This window comes from Mustela nivalis, assembly GCF_964662115.1.
Source record: "Mustela nivalis genome assembly, chromosome: 18".
NCBI lineage: Eukaryota > Metazoa > Chordata > Mammalia > Carnivora > Mustelidae > Mustela > Mustela nivalis.
The window spans coordinates 44419475-44440143 of record NC_139037.1 but is presented as its reverse complement, the minus strand read 5'-3'; the positions used below and the strand labels follow the sequence as shown (position 1 = coordinate 44440143).

Genomic DNA, 20669 nt, shown 5'->3' with positions numbered 1-20669 from the left:
ACCTTGTCCCCTGCCAGGACCTTGAAGGAGGCGATGACCTGGTCGGCAGTGTCTGTGTCGGTGGTCTCCCTTGACATGAAGTCAATGAAGGCTTGGAAGGTCACGAGACCGCTGTGGTTGGGGTCAACCACACTCATGATGCGGTTGAACTCGGCATCACCCTGCAAGGGGGAGTGGGGCGGGGGACAGGCAGCACTTGAGTCAGGTGGGACAACCGGGCATGGCCTGGTTGGATGCTGTCCCCACAGAGCAGGAGAGCAGAGCCCGGCCCCAGGGCACATGCCTCCAGGGGTTTCAGCTTCCCCAGGCTCAGGGCCCCACTTGCCCAGATTGCTCCCTCTGCTCCTTCCCACCCACGTTTTTGGGAAGTGGGGAGTTGGGGAATGGATCAAATAGGTCTACTGCTCCTCAGCCCTAGGCTCATGACTTAGCTCTGGAGGGTGGGGAAGAAAGAAAGAGAGAAAGAGAAAGAAAAAGGGGAGGGAGCCAGAGGCCTGACCTCCTCTCTCGGGAGACTTCCAGGAAAGGAGGTGGGTGGCTCAGGGGGTCGTCGGAGAGACCCCAGCCCAGCAGCAGCAGCACAGGTGGAGGAGAAGGCAGCAAGGCTGCGCTGCTCTGCTGGGGAGGATCCCCGAGGAGGCGGCGGTGAGGAGGAAGGGGGAGGCTGCGCGGGGGGTGGGGGAGGAAGAGAGGCAGAGCAGCGAGGGGGAGGCAGAGGCTGCATACCAGGCTGTATCCTGTGGAGATAAGCAGAGCCCTGAAGTCATCGGAGTCCATGCTGCCTGTCTGCTTCTGCTCGAGGACGCAGGGACAGCAGAGGAGGCCAGGCCCAGAGTAGGCAAGAGGGGCCGCCCCATGTGCACAGCAGGGAAACAGGACAGTGGCGGGAGCCGGGGAGACAGAGGCGGCCCCGAGAGACCAGGTAAGGGGGAAGGTGTCCAGAGAGACACAGGGCAGGGAGGAGGCAAGAGAGCCAGTGAAATGGCACACACATGGCAAGGGGTGGAATGGCGAGAGGGAGGGAGACAGAGAGAAGGAGAGAGAGAAAGAAGAGCAGTTAATGCCACAGTCCGCTGGGGCCCAGGGGGGCGCGTACCTGCCGATCATTCTCCACGTCGTAGCCCAGGCTGATGAGGCAGGCCTTGAACTCCTCCGGCCCCAGCGCCCCGCCGTGGTCCTGCCGGGCGTCCGAAGGCAGGTGTGTGCGAGGGGCGGCGTGGAGACCAGGCCAGCGTGGAGACGTGGGGAGAGGGGCCGGGGTCACATGCAGAGGGCAGGGCGAGGGGAACACATCGGGGGAAACACAGAGTTAGAGGGGACATGGACAAGGGTATGGCTGGGGATGGGGGAGCAGAGGCCTGCCCAACGCCTCGGCCAGAGCCGGGGAGGGAGCTGAGGGGTGTAGAATGGAGGATTGAGGCCAAGGCTCTGGGGAGGAAAGGGAGAGCTCTCCCTGCCTCCAGGATTTGGGGTGGAAGACGACAACCTGTCCTATCTGGGACACCAGGGGCCCTGCCTGACAGTGTGGAGCTGAGCACGCACACTCTCGCCCACAGGGGGCCGGCAGATGGTCAGTTGGGCCCCAAAGGGTGGGTGGGGACTGTAACAAACTCAGGTGCTCAGGGCCTTCCTAGTAGGCCCGCCAGATGGGAGCCGGCCTTCTGAATCTTTACAGCGGACTCGATGCAGGAGCAGCACACAAATCTCAGGTGTCCTCTGCCTCAGGCTGTCCCGAGGTCTCAGTGGTTGGCAAGGATGCATGGCCCCAGGGGCAGAATTTAGAACCCACCCCCCCGCTGCCAACTTTCTCCTCCCAAGGACAAATGCCCAGGCCGCAGGTCAAGGTGATGGCCCTGTGCACCCACTTCAGCTGCTGGGGCCCTGCCGGCCCGGCGAGCAGTGGCCAGTACTCAGCACTGTGAGGTGAACGAACAGATGCAAAGACGGAAGTGGCAGGATGGGACGATGACAGTGGGGAGGGAAGACGCCAGGGGCAGAGGGAGCCGCTCACCTTGTCAAAGTGGTTGAAGGAGGCCCGGAACTCCTGCATCTGCTCCTGGCTGATGCCCTTGGCATCACGGGTGAGGATCTGGTTCTCGACCTCATTGATGGTGCGGGCGATGGTGGTGAGCAGCTGCTCCCAGCCCACGCGGATGTGCTGGGGGCAGAGCGAGGGCATGAGTGCAGGCCAGCCAGTGCGGGGTCCGCTGCCACTAGGACTCAGGGCTGGACTCTCCTCGCACGCAGTGTGTGTCTGGCTTGGGCTCTCTCCCAAATGCCAACCCGGCCCCATGCTCCCCTGCCTGACTCTGCCCTGCAGCAGGGTAACAGCACGCAGACCAGTGGGGTAGGGCAGCATGTTTAACTGGCTCTTGGTGGGGGGGGGACCCGGGTTTCTCTGTGGTATCAGCGCCCTTGGATGGCATGAGGTGTCACTGTGGATGAGGTCAGGCTGCCAACCAGCCCCGACATGTCAATCTGACCACAGCGAGTGCGTGCCCACACAAATCTGTGTCCCCCAGCAAGGACGAGGCCACGGGGGCGGGAGGCAGGCCACTTGGGCCTCCTTGTGGATGGCCAAGATGGCCTCCCGCTCCCAGCTCTCCGAGGAGCGTGTCCCAATGCCGTGTTGTCACAGTGATGGAAGCAACAGTGGGAACTGATTTCTTAGAAACGTGTTAACATTTGATCTAGTCTTTTCACTCAAAGGGACAGAGAGGAGAGAGAAAACGGCAGGCGCCTCTCCTACTGGGCCCAAGGCCGGGCCTGCACGGCCACAGGGACCCCGGCGTGGGCACTGGGCGGGCCTTACCTCCATGGTGTAGTTGGTGTGCTTGTTGTCGAAGATGAGGGCCTCCTGGATAAGCTGGTGTTGCTGCTCTAGCAGGTCGAGGTTCGGCTTGTAGTCCACGATGCTGCGCTCGTACCGCTTCAGGTGGCTCAGTTGGTCCTCCAGGGTCCCGTTCATCTCAATGGAGATGCGCCCGATCTCCTGCATAGAAGGTGGGGGCTGCTGGCTGCAGGAGGCCTCCCGAGGGGCCCTCCCATGCCTGGAAGCCGGCTGTGGGCTGATGGTCCCCTCCGGGTCCACCCTCCGGAGTACAGGCCGCCAGAGGGCGGTGTCTGGGCTGAGGCAGGCCAGGCCTAACCTCGGTGCACATCCCCAACTCCCTGTGAGGCCCAGGACGGCGATAGGCCTGGAAACTGAGGCCCAAACACAGCAACTGCTCACGGCAAGAGGCAGGGTCAGGATCCAGACCCAGGCCTGGCCGGCTTCGGAATCCGGGCTCCTGAGCACAAGCCCCCAAAACGGGGGTTCCCAGGGTGGTGGTGCAGCTGAGCCAGCCTGGAGCCCCACCCCTGCCCTGGCTCGAAGCCTGGGTGAAATGAACGCTCTGTAAGGTGTGCCCAGGCTGTAAGCAGCATCTGTGCAGACATTCCAGGGTCGGGTCCCAAGGCTCACTGGTGAGCCCACCGGAAGGGTCTGCCCTCGGACCACCCTAGTTCCAGCACCAGTGCTCGTCCAGCAGCTGCTGCAGAGCGGTGCCCAAGCATTGCCGAGGTAATGAAAGGACTCTTTCCATCCCTTTTTAGAGATGCAAAAACCCAGGAGCAGAAGTTCGCTTGTACCTGACCCCCTGGTCAGCAGGCAGAGCTGAGACTCGAACCCTCCCCTACCTGACTTCTCCACCAGGTTTCCCTCTGGAGCATGCTGTCACTTCCATCAACACCGATCCCAGGAGGCTGCCCTCACTCCCAGAGCGGGGCCCCTGGCAGACCCACCAGAGACAACTGGGGATCCTCCCCCACTCTGCCCTGAGAGCGGCTCCTAGCTCAGCTAGGCTGGGGCGATGGGCCCTCACCTCCATCTTTGTCTGGATCCAGGGCCCCACGATGTTGGCCTGGCTGGCGAACTGGCGGCGGAGGTGCTCGTTGGACTGCTGCTTGCTCTGCTCCTCCAGGAGCGCATGGTCCCTCTTGGGCACCAGCTGCTGCACCTGGGGGAGGATGGGGGTGGTGAGCCATGGCGGTCAGGGTGGCCCTTCCCCCGGCTAGCCCGCCCCAGCCCTGCTGCCAAGCCTGCCTACCTTCTCCCACTTGGAGTTGATGATCTGCGGGGTGACGGTAGTGTAGGGGTTGCTGCCCGATAGTTTGATGTGGTTGCTCTCGGCGATCCTCTGGGCCTCCTTGTGGATGGCCAAGATGGCCTCCCGCTCCCTGTCGGCATCCGGCAGCGTCGACTTGAACTGATCGTGGGCTGAGATCAGGCCCTGGAAGGAGGAGGAGGCATGAAGGGCAGCCCAGGTCCACAGCGGTCCCCTGGGGTGCGCGGGCAGCTGCGGACCTCGATCTCCTCGATGGTGTGCACGATGAACATGTCCTGGAGGTCCTCCATGGCGCTCTCCATCCAGTTGTTGAAGGGCGCGGCCCGCTTGGCATACTCCAGGTGCAGCTGGTCAATGGTCTCCAGCTGCTTCTCTGTTTTCTGGTGTGTGCAGGAACGGGACGGGGAGGTCAGTCAGCGAGCAAGTGGTTGGTGGCCCGGGGACCCAAGGGATCAGAGAACATCCCCTTGAGGTGAGTGAGAGGAAGTTCGGATGTCCTGGTGGCATCTGCTCCCACCAACCCCCAGGGGCATAGGGCTCCGTGGGTGATGTCACCACCCCCTCACCTCCAGAGCTTCCCTGCGACTCTGGGTCAGAGAGCCAAGGGCATCCCACTGGTCGCAGATCTTCTGGCAGCGGGTGTTGACGTTGTGGGAGTCATAGTAGTCCAGCTCACTGTTGGGGGGGTGCGGCGGGGGTGGGGTGGGGAGGGCAGACACGTGGCCATGAGACCCGACAGGGAGCAGGGGAAGGGTCAGAGGGGTGGGGAGTTGCTGACTCACGTGAGACCTGGCTGTCATGACACCCAAACGTGGGGACCCCCACAATGCCTGTGTCTGTACTGCTTCTGTCACCCAAAGGTCCAGCAGAGCACACTGGTTTAAACAATGGGCTCCTGGGCCAAGTTCCCCCGGTCAGAATCCTGGCTCTTTGATTCTGTACCAGTGTCACCCTACGCGTGTGAATAACCTATTCTGGAGACCTTGATGTTCCCATCTATGAAATGGGCGTGGGGTTACTGTGGAGATCCAGTTACTAAGGGCACATGAAGTGTGGAGGGCAGTCCTTGGTCCCCTCTGAGTAGATGTACTAACAGTGATTAAAGGGATTTACTTTAATGAACATGAAGAAAAAATGAGCAGCAAACCCACACTATTGTTCTAAGCAATTAATAACAGATATAAAAGAGAAGTGGGCAGACATGATAGTTCCTGGCCCCTCAGACCTCCTGACCCTGCTCTTCTCCTATTTGCCCCAGGATTCCTTCCTCCTGAGCTCCAGACCCTGGATACTCTTAGCAAGAGGTTCCCAGAGAGTGGAGGTACAGGCGAAACCTTGGGGGCCTGGGGAGGGATGGAGAGCAGGGAACAACTCCAGGAAGAACAGGACCTGGGGTATGGGGCTGGGGACCATGGCTGGGCTCCCCAGAGGGGCCAGGCAGCCTGAGCTCCACCCCTGTCTCAGCTACCCGCCAGCAGTGTGACTGTGGACAAGCCCCTGAGCCTCTCTGTGCCTCAGTTTCCCCTTCCGTAACACAGGGCTGCGGGCGATTAAAGGAGCGGGTATCTGTGGAACACTGAGTGCTCTGAGTTTCTATTATTACTCTGCACCAACACTTAGCCGGGCTGTCTACTCAGGCTCATCCTGGCTAGTGCCTGGCCCTCTGACTCATCTTCGGGGGAACAGACAGCACCCCCAAATCGCCCTGCCTTCCTCCTGCAGGGCCACTGTCCAGAAAAGCTGCCTCAGTGGCTGCCTGCCCCCCCCCACTCTGGAGAGTGGGTGCCACACACCTGCTCCCGGTGCCTGGGAGGCAGGCTGGCCAAGGACTTCCCCAGGCCTGTTTCCCATCAGTGCCCAGGGGCTCGCCTGTCAGCAGCAGAACACGCCCTCATGCCACCTCCCACAGGCGCTATGGACATCACCCACCTCCAGCTGGGCGTGCCAGGCCCTGAGGCTCAAGCCTACGAGAGGCGGCAAGACCCCAAGGGACACCGTCTTCCCACGATGGTGAGGGCCCCCTGGGGGAGCCACAGAGCACTCCTGCCTCTGGCTCAGTGCACAGGGAAGCCGCAGAGCAACTGGGCAGAGTAGAGGGAGTGAGTCAGGGAGGAAGCCGGCCCTGCCTGGTGTGGGGCTGCACCAGGCACCGCAGCTGAGCCCCAGCCTCACAGAAATAAGTAGAGCTTCAGGGATGACTGGCAGGGTGGGGGGTGTCTGTGGAAAGGGCAGCTCCAGCCAAGTAATCTATTTTTGAGCAGACAGCTATTTTGGGAGCCGTGCCGCCCCTCCAGGCCCTGTGGATTTTCCATGAAGTAATGGCCTAGGCCTCCCACTCCCTGGGCCCTCCCTGCTGCGGCCGCCGTGCCAGTGGCATAAGGCCCCATTCACTGGCTCTGGAGGTTCGGTGTACTAACTGTGCGCGCAAGTTTATCTGACTGGGGCGGGAAAGGGAGGGCGAAGAACCCGGCAGCCTGGAAACTCGTACAATAAGTGTATTCTCAGCAAGCAAGGGAAGTGGCGGGGCAGAACAATGGGCTCTCTGTGCAGCCCGATCCCCTCTGGGAGGAGCGGGTGGGAATGGCAGGGGGTAGGCCGCCCCCCACATCAGGGGGCCAGGGCACCTCTCTGTGGTGTGGCAGGCAAAAGGTAGAGCCCTGCGGACCCCTAGAGCCTAAAGCATCAGGAAGGCGGTCAGAGATCTCCTTTCTGCCTGTTTCTCATCTGGGGTTAAGACCAACTAGGCAAAAGGCATTGTCCTCTAAGGGCTCTCCCTGGCATATGAAAGGGGGGAGGTGAGAGGGCCCACTCAGGCCACGAAGCAGGCTTGACCCCAGGACACTGCCACACCCCACTCCCAGCAGGGACCCCTCGAGTACTTGAGTTCCTGGGCAATTGCGGCGATCTGCTCCACACGGTCCTGGTGCGCGGCCAGGTCGCTCTCAAAGGCCTCATGCTTGCGAATGAGAGCTTTGATATCTGACAGGGTTGCTGTCTCATAGTCCCGGTGCTTCAGCATGGCCTCCTTCCCTGGGGTGGGCAAAGGGTGGGAGGTGTTTAGACAACAGCACAGTGGGAATCCAGGGGACTGTCTGACCCCAGGAAAAGAGATCCAGACCCCACATCCTGCCTCACCGAGCATGGTGCTGTGGGAACAAGAAACTTCCAGTAACTTTCTCCTTACCTTTTTAAGGGATCTCTAAGCCTACCTATATCCTGGATGAAGCTGGGAGACACTGTGGGGCTAGGGAGCCTGAGACAGATATCCTCATCCAACCCATGTGTTCTAAACTCAGGGCCCTCTATCAGTGGATGGCAGGGACCAGACTCTGCCACTGTGGCTGGAAAGGGAGACGCCCATCCCTGGAGGGCCAGCTCCTGGACCAGCAGCTGGGGCTGTAGCCCAGGCCTCCGCAGAGTGGGAGCAGGATGCGTGTTCCAGAGCTCTCCATGGCCCCAACCCCTTGGGCCTGCCCCCAATGCTTGGGGCCAGGCTCCTAGGGCAGGGGGTCCTGTCACACACCTCAGTGTCACACACCTACGGGCCTTCCATGCATGCTGAGGTGGGGCTCACTGTCAGGCCCTTTGAAGGAAGAGAGGCATGCTATTATTAGTCCTGGAGCCTGGCTAATTATACACCCCAGGCGAGAAGCTCCAGGAAGTCCTGTAAGCATGGCAAGGTATTACAGAGAACTGGGTGGGGAGAGGCCAGTCTGGGTGGGGAGAGGCCAGCACCTCCTACAGGTGCTCTGCTTCAGGTGAGCCAGGCTAGCCCTGGGGTGGCAGCTCAGAAACCCAGACCTCATCTTGGCTCTGGGGCACGAGACCAACAGCTGCCTGCCTGGTACAGCATGCGCCGTGGGCAGGCGCGAGGCCTTTCCCCACCTGTTCCCTCGTTCAAGAAATGGGCCCCAGGCCAGAGCCTGGTCTCAGGCCTCCAGCAGCATGGGCACGGAGTGAGGCCCATCCACATCTCAGCGGCCCCGAGCACCAGGCCTGGCACGGGTGACAGGAGGCAGCAGCCTGGGAAAGAGGCTCCTTGGGCCCTGCCGCCTCAGCCCTGGGGCAGGAGGCTTAACCACAAAGGCAAGCTTGCAATTCCCTTCACCAAATTGCTTTCTCCCAAGGGTGGGAACCCGAAATAGTAGGTTACTACTTCTCTGCCTCAGCAGAGTTTCAGCAAGGGAGCTGGCAAGGGGGTAATGGGGGGAGTTGGGAGGAGCGGCCCGTGGCCACGGATGCCTTGGAGTCAGGCCAAGGGGCAGCCGCAGTGGGGATGCAGAGGCTCGTTTCCATTTTTCCTCCCTGACAATCCAAAACCTGCGGCACAGCAGCTAGATGGACCCTTGCCCCTGCGGGCGGTTGGGGGATGGTGAGGGAGGCTTGGAACTATGGTGGCTCAACCCCCTCTCTGGGCCCAGCCCTCCAGAGAAAGCAGGCTGCTGGCATGGGATTCCAGGGCTATAGAGGGGGCCAAGAGTCTATCCTCCCCTGCTGAAAACTGGGTGGCTTTAGGCCTTGGGAACGAGAGCAGACAAGCCCACCTGGGGGTTCCAGGCTGCCGTTGAGGGGCAGGGACAGATGCCAAAGTGCTTGGTGGGGGTGGAGGGACAGGGGCATGTGGAGGCCACTGAACCAGTTGGGCCCCAGCTATACGCTGAGCCACCTTCTCAATGCCTGTGGGGAAGGCCAGCCCCTGTTACTCCCAGGGAAAGAACTCTGGCGGGGGGGTGGGGGTGGGCTGGGGCTCACACCCACATCCCTCCGCCTCAGGACACACCCACCCTGGGCCCCCTGTAGCTCCAGGTAAGGGACAAAGGCTGACGACCTGGGCCAAGAGGCTGACAAGGGAAGCGCCAGGGCATGATGTCCAGAGCCCATGGAAGGAAGGACACGAATGAGGATGGGAGACAGTACAGGTGTGACGTACAGATGCAGTAAAATCTACTCACACCCAAGGGTCCTCTGACAGGAGGCTCCCTGGGCCTCGGCCCTGCCCCCGAAAGTACTGGGCTAGGAAGACCCGAATCAAGGAAGGAATCAATCAACAAATGAAGTAAATGGCTCCCCGCCCCCACCTCCAGCACGTACACGCTGCTACAAGGTCGAGGTGCCTGTGCCCCTGGCCCCCGCGGACTCCCCAGTGGACACTCGGCTGCCGCATGGCCCTCCCAGCAGAGGAGGGATTAGGATTTGGCTCTGGGCCCAGCAGCTGCTGCTGAAAACAACAGCCCGCATTAACGTGACAAGGGCATGAGTGGTTCTGTGGCCAGGAACATGGGGCAGGTGGGCCCAAGGCTGCGGGTTGTGCAGGGTGACATGTGGGCAGGTCACACAGGTGCCTCTCGGTAGGTCTCAGCATCTGGCCCAGGCCAGGGTTGCCTGACCACTAGCTAGAGGAGCCCCAGAAGCTCAGCAAGGACCTGATGGGGGATGGTGGGGTGGAGGGATGAGACATCACCCTGAGCCACACAAGGAAGACTAAACTCAGCAAGGCAGTTGGGGAGGAGGCAGCCACAAGTGGACGGGCGGGAGTCCTGGCTCGTGGCTTTCGCAGGCACCGGCCCATTTCTGAAGGCTTTCAGACCCCAGGGATTTGGAATCTCAACCACAGTGTGGGTCCTGAGTGAGGGCCAGGGACGTGCTGGAATTCCACATCTAGAGCCAAGGGACGAGGCAGCTGTGGGGCTGCCGAGAAACAGTGGACATCACAGGCTACCCTTCTGGAAGAAGTCCTGCTTCCGGGGGCCCGGGCCCCTGAACAAGAGGAAGAGCTCTTGGGGTGGGCAGCTGAACTGGGGGATGGCTCCCTGGACCTGCCTTTAAGGACCGTGCTTGGGCACACAGGCCCACCCAGCACTGGCTCTTCTGTGTGAAGTCCAAGTTGACAAAGTGCGTAGGAGTGAAAAGACAGGCAGAGTATCTGAACACAGGCTTCCCAGGATGGGAGAGCCCATCCTACACATCCCCAACCCCCTGCCGCCTTGGCCTAGCAGGGGCACTATCCTCAAAGAAGACACAGCAGCAAAGAGGGACAAGGGTTCCCTTGTTGCTGGAACCGGGATGAGGTTAGGCTGTACTCCTGGAGGATGGCCTCGGCCCACCCAGACAGGGGCCTACCTGGAAGGAGCCTCAGAGGTTAGAGCAGATGGGACAGCTCAGCTCCACAGTGTTCCTCCTGCCCAGGGTTGGGTGAACCCAGAGCTGCATGACAGGCGTGTCACCAGGCAGCAGGAAAGGGGGTGTGACAAACAGACCCAACGGCACGAGGGGCTGTGAGGGTGTATGTGAGCGCAGGTGTGCAAGACGGGAGCTGGCCGAGGAAGCTGGGGGACCCTACCATCGGTCCAGGCCTCATGGATGGAGGCCTTTTGCCGGAACTTCTCTGCCAGGTGGTCGAGCCGCTCCAGCCTGCGGATCTCGTTCAGCAGCCACTCCTCATAGCCCTTCTCGGCCTGCTCCAAGTGCTGCCACCCGTTGTTGATGTCCTATGGGGACACAAGACGAACGGAGTTGCAAGGGGGAGCTGGGCCACCCAGCAGGATGATCCCTCCCTGAGGGACGCTGATGGGAAGGCAGGCAGCGTAAATGGCCTGGGGTCGCGTCTAGCCCGTGCCTGGATTGGGCCCAGCACAAGGTGCACACATTTTTGCATTAAATGAGTGGGTGACGATGAAGGAATGCCCCAGATGCGCTACGGGAGCCAGGCAACCGTGCAGTGGGGACCCTGTCTCTCCTGAAAAGTGGCCTCGAGCACTCGGAGATTCTGGAATCACGGCCCACGGAGGGGTCCAAATGCAGACAATGGGTGTAAAAGTCAAGTGGCGGGGGAGGAAGAATGTGCTCAAGAGTCAGCTGTACCCCCTCCTGCCCCTCAACCCTGCGGGCTGGCTGGGAGCGGGCCACACACCCCGGGCACTCACCGAGACCATCCTGCCCTCGGAGGGCATGAAGGCAGGCCGGTTGCTGAGCCGCAGCTTGGTTTGCAGCGTGTTGAAGTTGATCTCCAGCTGGCACTTCTCCTGAACCTTGGGCGGCTTATGGACACGCCGGTAGTCCCGGAAGTCCTCCAGCTTCTGCTGCATCTCCTGGATGGTCTTCTGCGGCACCCGGTCCTCCAGCCAGGGGATGGTACGCCGGATCCACTCTAGGAGCTGCGGGCATACCGGAGGCCTCAGGGTGAAGGCGGGGTGTGTGTGGGGCGCTGGCCCCACTCATGGGCATGAGGGGCACGGGTTTTCCAGGGCCCCTCCTCCCCCCCAGGGATCAGCCCTGCTCCCCAGCCTGACTTCTCCGTGGTGCCCACTGGGAGCCTAAGACTGGGAACTACAAGGATGTGTGCCCCCCTCTGAACCACTGTGCTGCTCCCTGCTTATATCCTCGGCATGCCTTGCTCCTGGGCTGCCTCCTCCTCAGACCTGAGATCAAAGCCAGGTGGGCTCAATACACATGCCCCTCCCGTCAGTCCCAGCACACAGCCCTATGACCGCTGAGCTCCGCACTGTCCTGGAGTGACACCTCGTTGCTTCCTTGTTCCTGGGCTGTAAGCATCCTCCAGGGAAGAGCCCACAGCATGGCAGACTCAATCTGAGGTGGTCCGCAAACTGGGCACAGGGCCCGGGACAGAAACAATTTGACAGTAAAATGGGGGGGTGTAGTGATATGTATTTTATGAGCCCCTCATATGTGACGGAGTGAGGACAGGTACAAACAAGCAATTCTAGAACAATCCTTGGAGAGGAAAATCTTACTGTCCAGCATGGAGATGCTTGAAGAAGTGGTTCCCAAGTGCCAAACTCTAGCAAAATGAGAAAACCAAGGAAAAAGGGATCTATGTGTCATTACATCTTGGTGGATGGTGCCAGCCACCCTTTCCTAGGAAGCGATGGGATTCCAAGACAGAAGCTTTTAACTTTCTCTTGGTATAACAAAGCATGGTGGTAACAGACAGTAGCTTCTTTTAATTTTTAAAAATATTTAAAGTAATCTCTGCCCCCATGTGGAATTCAAACTCACAACCCTGAGATCTAGAGTTCCACACCTCACTAAGCCAGCCGGGTACTTGGTAGGCTTTTTCTTTTAAAAATATCCTTAAGTTGGCAAAACAAAAAGCTGGTCACCATAGGCTGGCTGTCAAATACTTTTTCAAATATTCCTGGTTCGCGAAATTTCCAAGTCTGGGAACCATTAGTCTCGAAGAGCATTCAAACCACTGCTCTCCAGAAACTCCAATATATACATATGTATTTTTTTAAAGTGGAAGTTCTTAAAATAAAAAAGAGGGAACCCAAAACTAAACACCCACGTTCCCAGTGGCCTTTCCGGGTTCAGGCTCTAGAGCAGAGCTGCCTGGGTTTGACCTCTGGCTTTCTGTTCTGCCAGCTGCGCGCCTGGTGCCTGACCCTCTGGGTCTGTTTCCCCACTTGGAAAAGAGGTGAGATGTGTTCCCTCCGCCCGGGGCTACTGTGTAGACAGTAGACCCTGCTCTAGAAGTGAGGTGCCGGGCCCGCCGCGACAAACCGCAGTCCTGCCACTGTGCCTGCGCAGGGGTCTCCCACCATCCCACTGAGTCAGTCAGCCTGCAGTGAGGGCATGGCAGGTTTTTTTAAAACCTCCCCCGATAATTCTGGAGTGGTGGGGTGTTTGGGAAACTCTGTCCTTAAGTACCTCTGCAGGAACCTGAGCTCAAGACCACAGAAACCAGGGAGCATGGTGACACCTGTCTGACTCTCAGCCTTTTATGACGCTAGCCTGGAAGGTCACACACTGGCTTGGCCACACTCCACAGTCTGTCAGCTCATGTCCTTATCTAGGAAGGGTCACTGCTGTGTCTGCCCTCCCCTCTGCAAGTGTCACATGACCTTCGCCCAAGGGTAACCAGAGGCACCCCAGTCCTCCCACTGTGGTGGGGCTGGAGTGAGTGGCAGACTTACGTCACTAGCCAGCCTCTCATAATCTTCCATGAGGTGCTCATTCTCCTGGTTGACCGCCAGCACCTTGCAGATCCGGTTGGCAGCGGTCTCAGCCTGGGACACGGGAAGTGCCATGGTCAGGGCTGCCTAGGGGCTGGTGACCCTCCCTCCTGACAGGCTCATCCCCCAGAGCCGGCCCGTCCACAGGCCACCCAGCACTCCCCGAGGAAGGAAGGAGAGAAGCACAGCTCCAGCAAGATGGCACCCTGAGTGGCTGCGTCCTGATGGGTTCTGCCGGCGTCCCCATAGCTTACTGCTAATGCACCTCCCGCCCCCGGCAAAGTTGGGCCCCTCGGCTCCCTTGGCCTGGACCCTGGAGACACTGAAGGGGGCCAGGGAGCCCTTCCACTCTTGGGGAAATGGATTAACAGGCCCACAGAAAAGGAGGCCGAGTAGTGAAGCTGGGTGGGGTCCTCCACTGGGCCAAGCCCTGAAGGAGTGTCCCCGGGGTGGAAAGGTCTACAGCAGAGATTCAGGGGACCCCAAAGAAGTCTGTGCACAGGAAAGCACCAGTATCCCCTTTCTAATCCTCCCTTCAGAGGTGGGTGCAGATGATTCATTGGGCAGAAGTCACCACCCACGAGGCAGAAGGGAGCGGTGGAGACTGTGACCAGCCTCTGCTCAGGACTACGGGACAACGTGCTGCCTTGTCCTGCTGGGGGAAACGCGAGGAGTGGTGAAGAAGGAGAGCGGGGGGTGCCACACGGGGAGCAGAAAGACCAGGTACCTTTCAGGAAGCACAGAAAGGGTCCAAGAGGAGAAGTTGAAACGGCAACAGAACAGGAACAGAAAGAGTGAGGAGGGTCTATAGAGTGGTGGGGAAGGAAAACAGAGAGGCTTGGGGATGGCTCCACACCTGTTAGCCACAGGCCCCGACGCCCAGCCTCTCCTGTCCACACGCTGTCTCCGGGACAGGTGGGGAGGTGAGTGGGGGACCAGCCGGGACTGGCGTGCGTGTACATGTGCCCACACATGCACACGCTGGGCACCACGCTGCAGGCCACACACCAACAGCCCCAGGCACTGTGCCTCAGAGATGAGGCTCACAAGGGCCTCGGCCGAGTGCATGCCGGAAGCAGAACTAAGGTCTCAGCTTGCAGAGGGTGGGGGGGTTCTTGTGGGGTGTCAGTCCCTGACCGGACTTAGAGAGACAACGGGTACCCCGTGCTCAGATCCACCCCGAGGGGGGGGCCTGCTAGTCGGAGGGACTGTTTCACCGCTGAATTCCTGGCACCCCTCTAGGGACTGGGTTAAGTTTTAGATACTCAAAGTTGATGAATGAAGGAGCAAACAAAGGAAAGCAGCAATTGCTTAGGGACAAAAAATAAACTATCAGGAGAGAACGGGCATACTTCCCGTGAGGTCTGGAGTCTGCCCTGTGCTTATAAACCAGAATGGATGCCAGAGAGCACTCTTCTGAGTGGCTGGCCTGAGTCTCTGAGGACACAGAGTAGCACGAATAAAAGCATCGCAGGGCTGTCTGCAGAAGTCAACACAGGGTGGGGGAAGCTGGACCGACAGCTGGAGAAGCCCAAGTACAGCACGTCTCCTGGTGAATGGGCAGCTCCCAGTAGCCTGACCTTTTCTTCCTGTCTCCCAAGACAGGCCCAGCTGCCTCAGAAACCCCCAAATGCTCCGGCCTGAGCTTTTCTGCCACTGTCTGCTCCCACAAATCCCTCAAGGCCTCCTAGCTCCCACCGCAGCAGAGGCCAGCGTGAAGCCGGGAAGGGCAGCCTGGGCAGGAGAGGGAGATGTGGTGGGCAGTGAAGCCGGCCAGGACCTTGCGGAGCGGTGAGGCCAGTGGCAAGCGTGCGGTCAGCCAGGTTGGGTCTGAGTCCGGGAATCTTCCGCCACTGCCCGCCCCCACCCCCCCCCCCAACAGAACACCGCAAACACAAGTTCCGCCACACAAGTTCCGCTGGCTGGGTGGGGAGAGGCCATGGGGCTAGGAAGACCATGGTGGACGGGGCACACCCAGAAGGCTGCTCTGACCACCCCATCACCAGCTGAGTGCTTACAGGGCTAGGCGCCATTCTATGTGAGCTCACTTCACCCTCAGGACAATCCTGAGACAGGGATGGGTAGGATCCCCGTTTTACAGGTGGGGAAACTGAAGGAAAGGGACTCATCTCAGGTCACGCTGCTAAGAGGTGACAGCAGGGACCAGGACAGACGGACCACAGAAGGAGCTCCACAGGACCAGAAGGTGCAGCTCTGGTCCTGTGACTCTGCGAAGGGCTCCCTGCCTCTCTGAACTCTGGTGTCCTCCTGTTACAGAAAGGTAACTGCACCCCGCTCCCGCCATGCGCGGGACTCTCCTAGAACCTGCGCATGCGGAGCTGCCGCAGGACTGCCCAGCATGCAGTAAACGCTCAACTAACAAAAGCCGGTTTCTCCTCCCCGGCCCTGCCTGCTCCTAACTGCTGACATGGAATCGAGTCACCGGGAGTACATGGACCCAGGACCCACGAAACATGAGGCAAGTGGAGAGGACAAAGGTGCCTGGGCCTCCAGGCAGAGTCTCCCTGCCCAGGAGCCGCCGGGTGCCTTCTCATGGGAGTGGACAGCTGCCATTGGGCTCAGACACCCCCGAGGACACTGTTGGTATTGGCGGCACTGGGGACAGGAGTCCAGAGAGGATGTAACCTGCTCGGACCAAGCCTTTCCTGCAGCACCCGTGAGGGGAAGAAGTTGTAAAGAGAGCCAGAAAGGCCAGTGCTCCCCAGTGCGAGCACACAGCCAGGCCAGCAGGCAACTGACCAGGGCAGGGCGCAGCACAGAAAGAAGGACAGGGCAGCCGAGTGGCCAGGAAGGAGCACACCTGCTAAATGCGGCTCTACAGGGACGCCTCCCCCATTTTTACGGGCCAGGCTCTGCTCACAGAGAATACACGTGGTCTGTCAGCACCTAAGGCCCACGGTCCCGAGAACCCCTCTTGACCGGGTGCATCCTCATGCTGGGGATGGCCTGTGGGATGGCCTGGCAAGGGCTCCAACCACAAATGGGTGGCAGGGACAAAGGGAGAGCGAGGACCAGGCTCTGGCCATAGCAGTGAGGGATGCTTCCGCCCCAGCTCACCTTTTGAGCCCCCGAGAAAGCGTGGTAGAAGCAGGACACGTAAGTCATGATGGCCTTCTCATCTGGCCTCAGAGTGCCTACAATATCTGCGCAGAGAGAGAGAGAAAGAGAGAGAGAGAGGCAGGAGAGAGTGACAGCTGCAGGGAGGGCACCGGGGCCGGGCCCGAGGCTCATGCGGGAGGAAGGGCGCTCACTCCAGACTGGAAGCCAAACCCCGGCTCTGGCAGCATGGGTGAGTTTTGCCGAGGTTTTGTAGAGGCCAAGGGAGAAGTCCGAATAGGTGGGTCCCTTTTCTAACCAGAGCTGGGTGACACTGGCTACTGGCTTTGGAAAGGAAGCCTTGTGCAGAGCCAGAGGGCTCAAAGGCTAACTGATCTTTCTGAAAACATCAGTGAGATCATGTCTTACGTAACCAGCTACCACCCCTAGAACAGACCGCTGAGTGGTCTCTGGGGGCCCTTTGAATTCAACTCCAGATCCCAGACTACTGTGATTCTACACATCTTGGCCCTGTTACCATCTCTAACCTCATTCTTCTCCTCTTGGCCTTTCCTTGAATAAGCCAAGCTCACTTCTGCCCCAGGACCTTTGCATCTGCCTGGAAGATCATTCCTGCTGATCTTCATGTTGCAGCTCCCGCCCGTCACGGCAGGTGCCTGCGTAGGTTGGCCGGCAGAAGCCTCCCGCCATGGCCCCCAGCTGAAGCAGCCCCCTGCATCTGTCTCCCACATTCCCCTAACCTGCCCCACATTCTCTACTGTGCTTTATACCACATGAGATGACCCGAGCTGAGGCCACACCTGTCAACTGTCTCCCCAACTGACATGGCAGCTGCATGAGATCAGGGATCCTGTCTGACCCAGTCCCTACTGTATGCCCCATGTCTGGAACGGAGTCTGGCCCAGACCAGAAGCAAAACAGACACTGTGAGCAAAGACTACACGGGCAGTGCTGCCTGAAGTCGGGGTGGGGGGGCGGCTTCCAGTCGGAGAGAGGCCACTGCTGTCTGCAAGAGAAACGAGGTGAGCATGGGAGGCGAGAGGCAGTAGCGGCATTGGGCAGTGGCGGCGAGGTGGGCCTGCCTGGCCCTGCCCGGTACCTTCTGCGCTCCCGAAAAGGCATGGTAGAAGCTGGACACATAGGTCATTATGGCCTTCTCGTCGGGCCGGGCCGTGTTCACGATGTCTGTAAGTGAACGACAAGGGTTAAACCGCCCAAGTAGGGGCGGTGGGGAGGGGTTGTTGCTCACTGGGTTCCAAACTCTCCCAAGGCCACAGGCATCCCAGGAGAAAGACCCTCAGAATGGATTCAGTGACCCCTGCTGACTCTAGCGGGCTTGTCCACACCCTCAGCCCCTCCATCCCTTGTGGTCTCTAGAAAGGCCAAGGCTGTGGGAACTGGATTAGAATGAGGCCACTTCCTCTCTCTGAGAAAGGCCTCAAGGGGCTGCTCAACAGTCAGCCCCAGGGGCCACCAGAGGCCAGAGCCATGGGTCCTGGCTGGGGGCGGTGGGGGGTGTGCATGGCTGGGAAATGGAACAAAGCCGGAAAAGGAAAAAACAAACACTCCACTTTGATGGGCTCCGGACTCCGAGCCTGAGGCAAGCAGGGAAGGCAGTCGTCTGGGTTGTCTGTAGGAGCCAGGCCTCCCTCTGGCCATCTGGCCTGCCCATCCCATGAGAGGGGCAGGACTCAGGCTGGGTACTGGCAGGACACTCATGTCCTGTTTCAAGATGCGGCCCCCAGAACCTGTCCTCTTCAAGCTACTCCTTTCCCAGCTTCCTCATCCCTCCCTGAGCCCGTCTGGTCTACTCAGGCTGCTCCCGCTCTGGCTCCCGGGCAGGACCACGGTCTTCGGTTCGACCAGCTTCCTTCAGCCCGTCTCACTGGTACGGCCAGCTACCTCAAGCTACCACAGACGTGAGCTGAACAGGGTGGGGACAGAACAGAAGGGATGTGCTTACCCTCCGCATCCAACATCTTAGGGATGTCTAGATACTTCTCAGCCACTTCAAAAGCATTGTTCAGGTTGGTGACGGGATCGTCCTGGGAAAAGAGGAAGAACTTGGTCAGGGGCAGGAGCAGAAGCACATGGGAACAAAGCTGGCCTGGAGGGGAGGCATTCTGGGAAGGGGCAGGACTGGAAAGAGTTCTTGAAGCAGTTCTCAGCCCCCCTATGCTGCGGTGGGGAATGGAGCTGGGGACAAGCCCGTGGAGTGGAGTCCATTCCCACCCAAAGAAAGGCTTCTGGAAATCTTTGTGGGGCAAACTGTCAACGTTTTCTCCAGAGAAAACACAGGTATGTTTTTTCTTACACTTGCCAGCTCTCTAGACCCCAGATTAAGACCTCTGTCCTGAAAACCTGGGAAGTGGGGTCCAGACCATGCACTGGGGGGGTGATGGGGAGGGGGTAAACTGAGAGCTTCCAAGGTGCAGCCTTCCTGAAGCATCCCTTCGCACAGTCTCCCCACTGTCCATGGAATTAAAAGACCCTCCCTCATGTGCCTTAATCCATGTCCAGCTAGAGCCCCATCCAATTACCCAGGGGAACTTGGGACAGACCAAGTGCAGGCTCATGACCGCAGCCCCTCAAGTTGGGAATACCCCCCCAATGGCTCTAGGCTGCCCCCAAATCCGGGGTCCTTCCTCGACTCTATGCCAGCTCAGGTGCGTTATCCATCCCTGACTCATTGGGTCTGAACTCCCTGCCACCCTCATTCAGCCCCAGCGCACGTACACGGCCTTATGGCACGTTTGCTCTGGACACATTACCCTGCCTTCTCTGCTGGGAGCTCCTAGAGGCCATGGCCTTGGTCTTACAGGATCCCAAGCTTTGCAGAGGCAAATGAGAAAGGACCCTACACAGGAAACACCTGCCGGTGGGGATGGTCTAGAACTCGTCACCCCTCTTCTCCATTAGACAGAGAGGAAGTGCTTCCAGAGGCTAAAAGGTTAAGGGCGGGGAGCTAGAAGGCACGGCTGGCCAAGCCCTAAAATAACTGGGCAGTTGCAATGCCCCTAAAGGGAAAAGGGGACAGTCCCCAAGGGAAGCAAGGGCAGCAAGAATCAGCCATAAAGCCTGGGGTCTGGTGACAGCTGGCACAAGGCTCCCCCAGCCTGGCCATCTGAGTGCAGAATCCAGCTGTGGACACCAGCAATGGACGGGCTTGGGGGAGGTGACCCAAGATCAGGCTCAAGGTCAGACTCTGTGTATCTCCGGCCACTGAGGGGAACAGCAAGAGGCAAACCTTTCTCAGCTTGTCATACTCGATCAGCTCTGGTCTGTGCCGGTGGATCAGTGCGTTGAAGGCAAGACCGTCCTTCCAGCTGGGGATGGAAAGGGAAAGGTTGAAAGGAGGGCCCTCTCACCATCATGCGAGCGCGGACAGCCTGGACACCCACAGGAAGGATTAATTCACGATTACTAGACAGTGTGTGTGCCGGGCACTGGATGGAGAGAGTAGGGCAGAGCAGCTGCAGGCGGGTGACCAGTGGTGAAATCCTAGCTCTCACTGTCAGCACGACCCTGGGCAAGTCCCATTACTTCCTGCTCCCTGTTTCCACATCTATAAAATGGGGTAGTGATAGCTCCACAGGGTCATTGTGAGGATTAAAGAAGGGAATACACATGAACAGACCAGCCCCTGACGGGTGACAAGTACCTTACGAGCAAGTGCTCGCCTCTGGGACAGTGTGACTGCCCTGAACGGGACAGCCTGCTACAGAGGGAGACGGCCCACTGCGGGACTTCGCTTGGGCGGCCCTGACCCGTGGGGGAGAAACAGGAAAAGGGTGCAAGTGCGAGGACGGATCTCCGTCTCTGGGGGAGGGGGACAGTGAGGGAAGGAGACGGGGTGGGACGCTGTGGCCGGGCGCTCACCTGATGTGGAAGTTCTGCACGTTGACGTTCTTATAAGGGGCCGTCTTCCGCTGGCACCACAGAAGCAGCCCTTCCTTGGCGGAGGTCTCTGAGAAACACACGAGGACGGTGAGCACCAGCTCCAAACCTGACCTTTAGGACCCAGTCCCAGGGAATGGTACTTGGGACTCGAGCACAGAGGTCAGATGGACAGCAGCACAGCTGGGGATGAGAGCTACTCCTGCTCCAGACTCCACAGGCCTCTGCTGGTCCTAGGCATTGGTCTGCAGAGCCAGCCCTGAGTCGTCACCTGCCCAGAGTCCTCCCAGGAAGTGGCAGCGACGGGGCTGCCTGACACTGGGCCATGTTTCTGACCACAAGGCCTGTGCCTTTATCCACCAACACAGTGCTCAATGAGCCCCAGCTGCTGGTCTCGCCCTCTCCTGAACGCAAAGACTCAGCAGGGGGTAGGAGCACTGGGGTCTCCCAGATGCAGGGGCGGCTTCAGGGAAATGGGAGTTGGGGAGCCCAGGTCATCGGTTCCCCAGGGACAGACTGGAGGCTCTGGGGGCAGAGGACACGTCCATCCCAGTCACCGCTGTGGCCTACTGCACACATCCCCTCCAAGGGCTGGCTGGGATGCCTTTTCTCATGC

The 20669-nt window shown here is 59.5% G+C and overlaps 1 protein-coding gene across 7 annotated transcripts in view; it reads right to left on the bottom strand.

Annotated features, from left to right (window-relative positions):
• ACTN4 (actinin alpha 4) overlaps positions 1-20669 on the bottom strand; it is a 69557-nt gene that overhangs the window by 1409 nt on the left and 47479 nt on the right. Inside the window, exons 5-21 of one of the 7 annotated variants that reach the window (XM_082709121.1) lie at positions 20036-20123; positions 19404-19482; positions 18120-18201; positions 17256-17341; positions 13040-13132; positions 11030-11260; positions 10447-10594; positions 6986-7136; positions 4673-4781; positions 4346-4486; positions 4089-4271; positions 3864-3998; positions 2813-2992; positions 2012-2158; positions 1097-1177; positions 727-792; positions 3-161 (exon numbers count right to left, since the gene is read on the bottom strand). In XM_082709121.1, coding sequence (XP_082565247.1) covers positions 3-161; positions 727-792; positions 1097-1177; positions 2012-2158; positions 2813-2992; positions 3864-3998; positions 4089-4271; positions 4346-4486; positions 4673-4781; positions 6986-7136; positions 10447-10594; positions 11030-11260; positions 13040-13132; positions 17256-17341; positions 18120-18201; positions 19404-19482; positions 20036-20123 — 2159 coding nt within the window. Of the gene's footprint in view, positions 1-2; positions 162-726; positions 793-1096; positions 1178-2011; positions 2159-2812; positions 2993-3863; positions 3999-4088; positions 4272-4345; positions 4487-4672; positions 4782-6985; positions 7137-10446; positions 10595-11029; positions 11261-13039; positions 13133-16156; positions 17342-18119; positions 18202-19403; positions 19483-20035; positions 20124-20669 lie in introns of all 7 variants that reach the window. The other 6 variants (XM_082709122.1, XM_082709116.1, XM_082709118.1 and 3 more) reach the window with 6 other exon arrangements.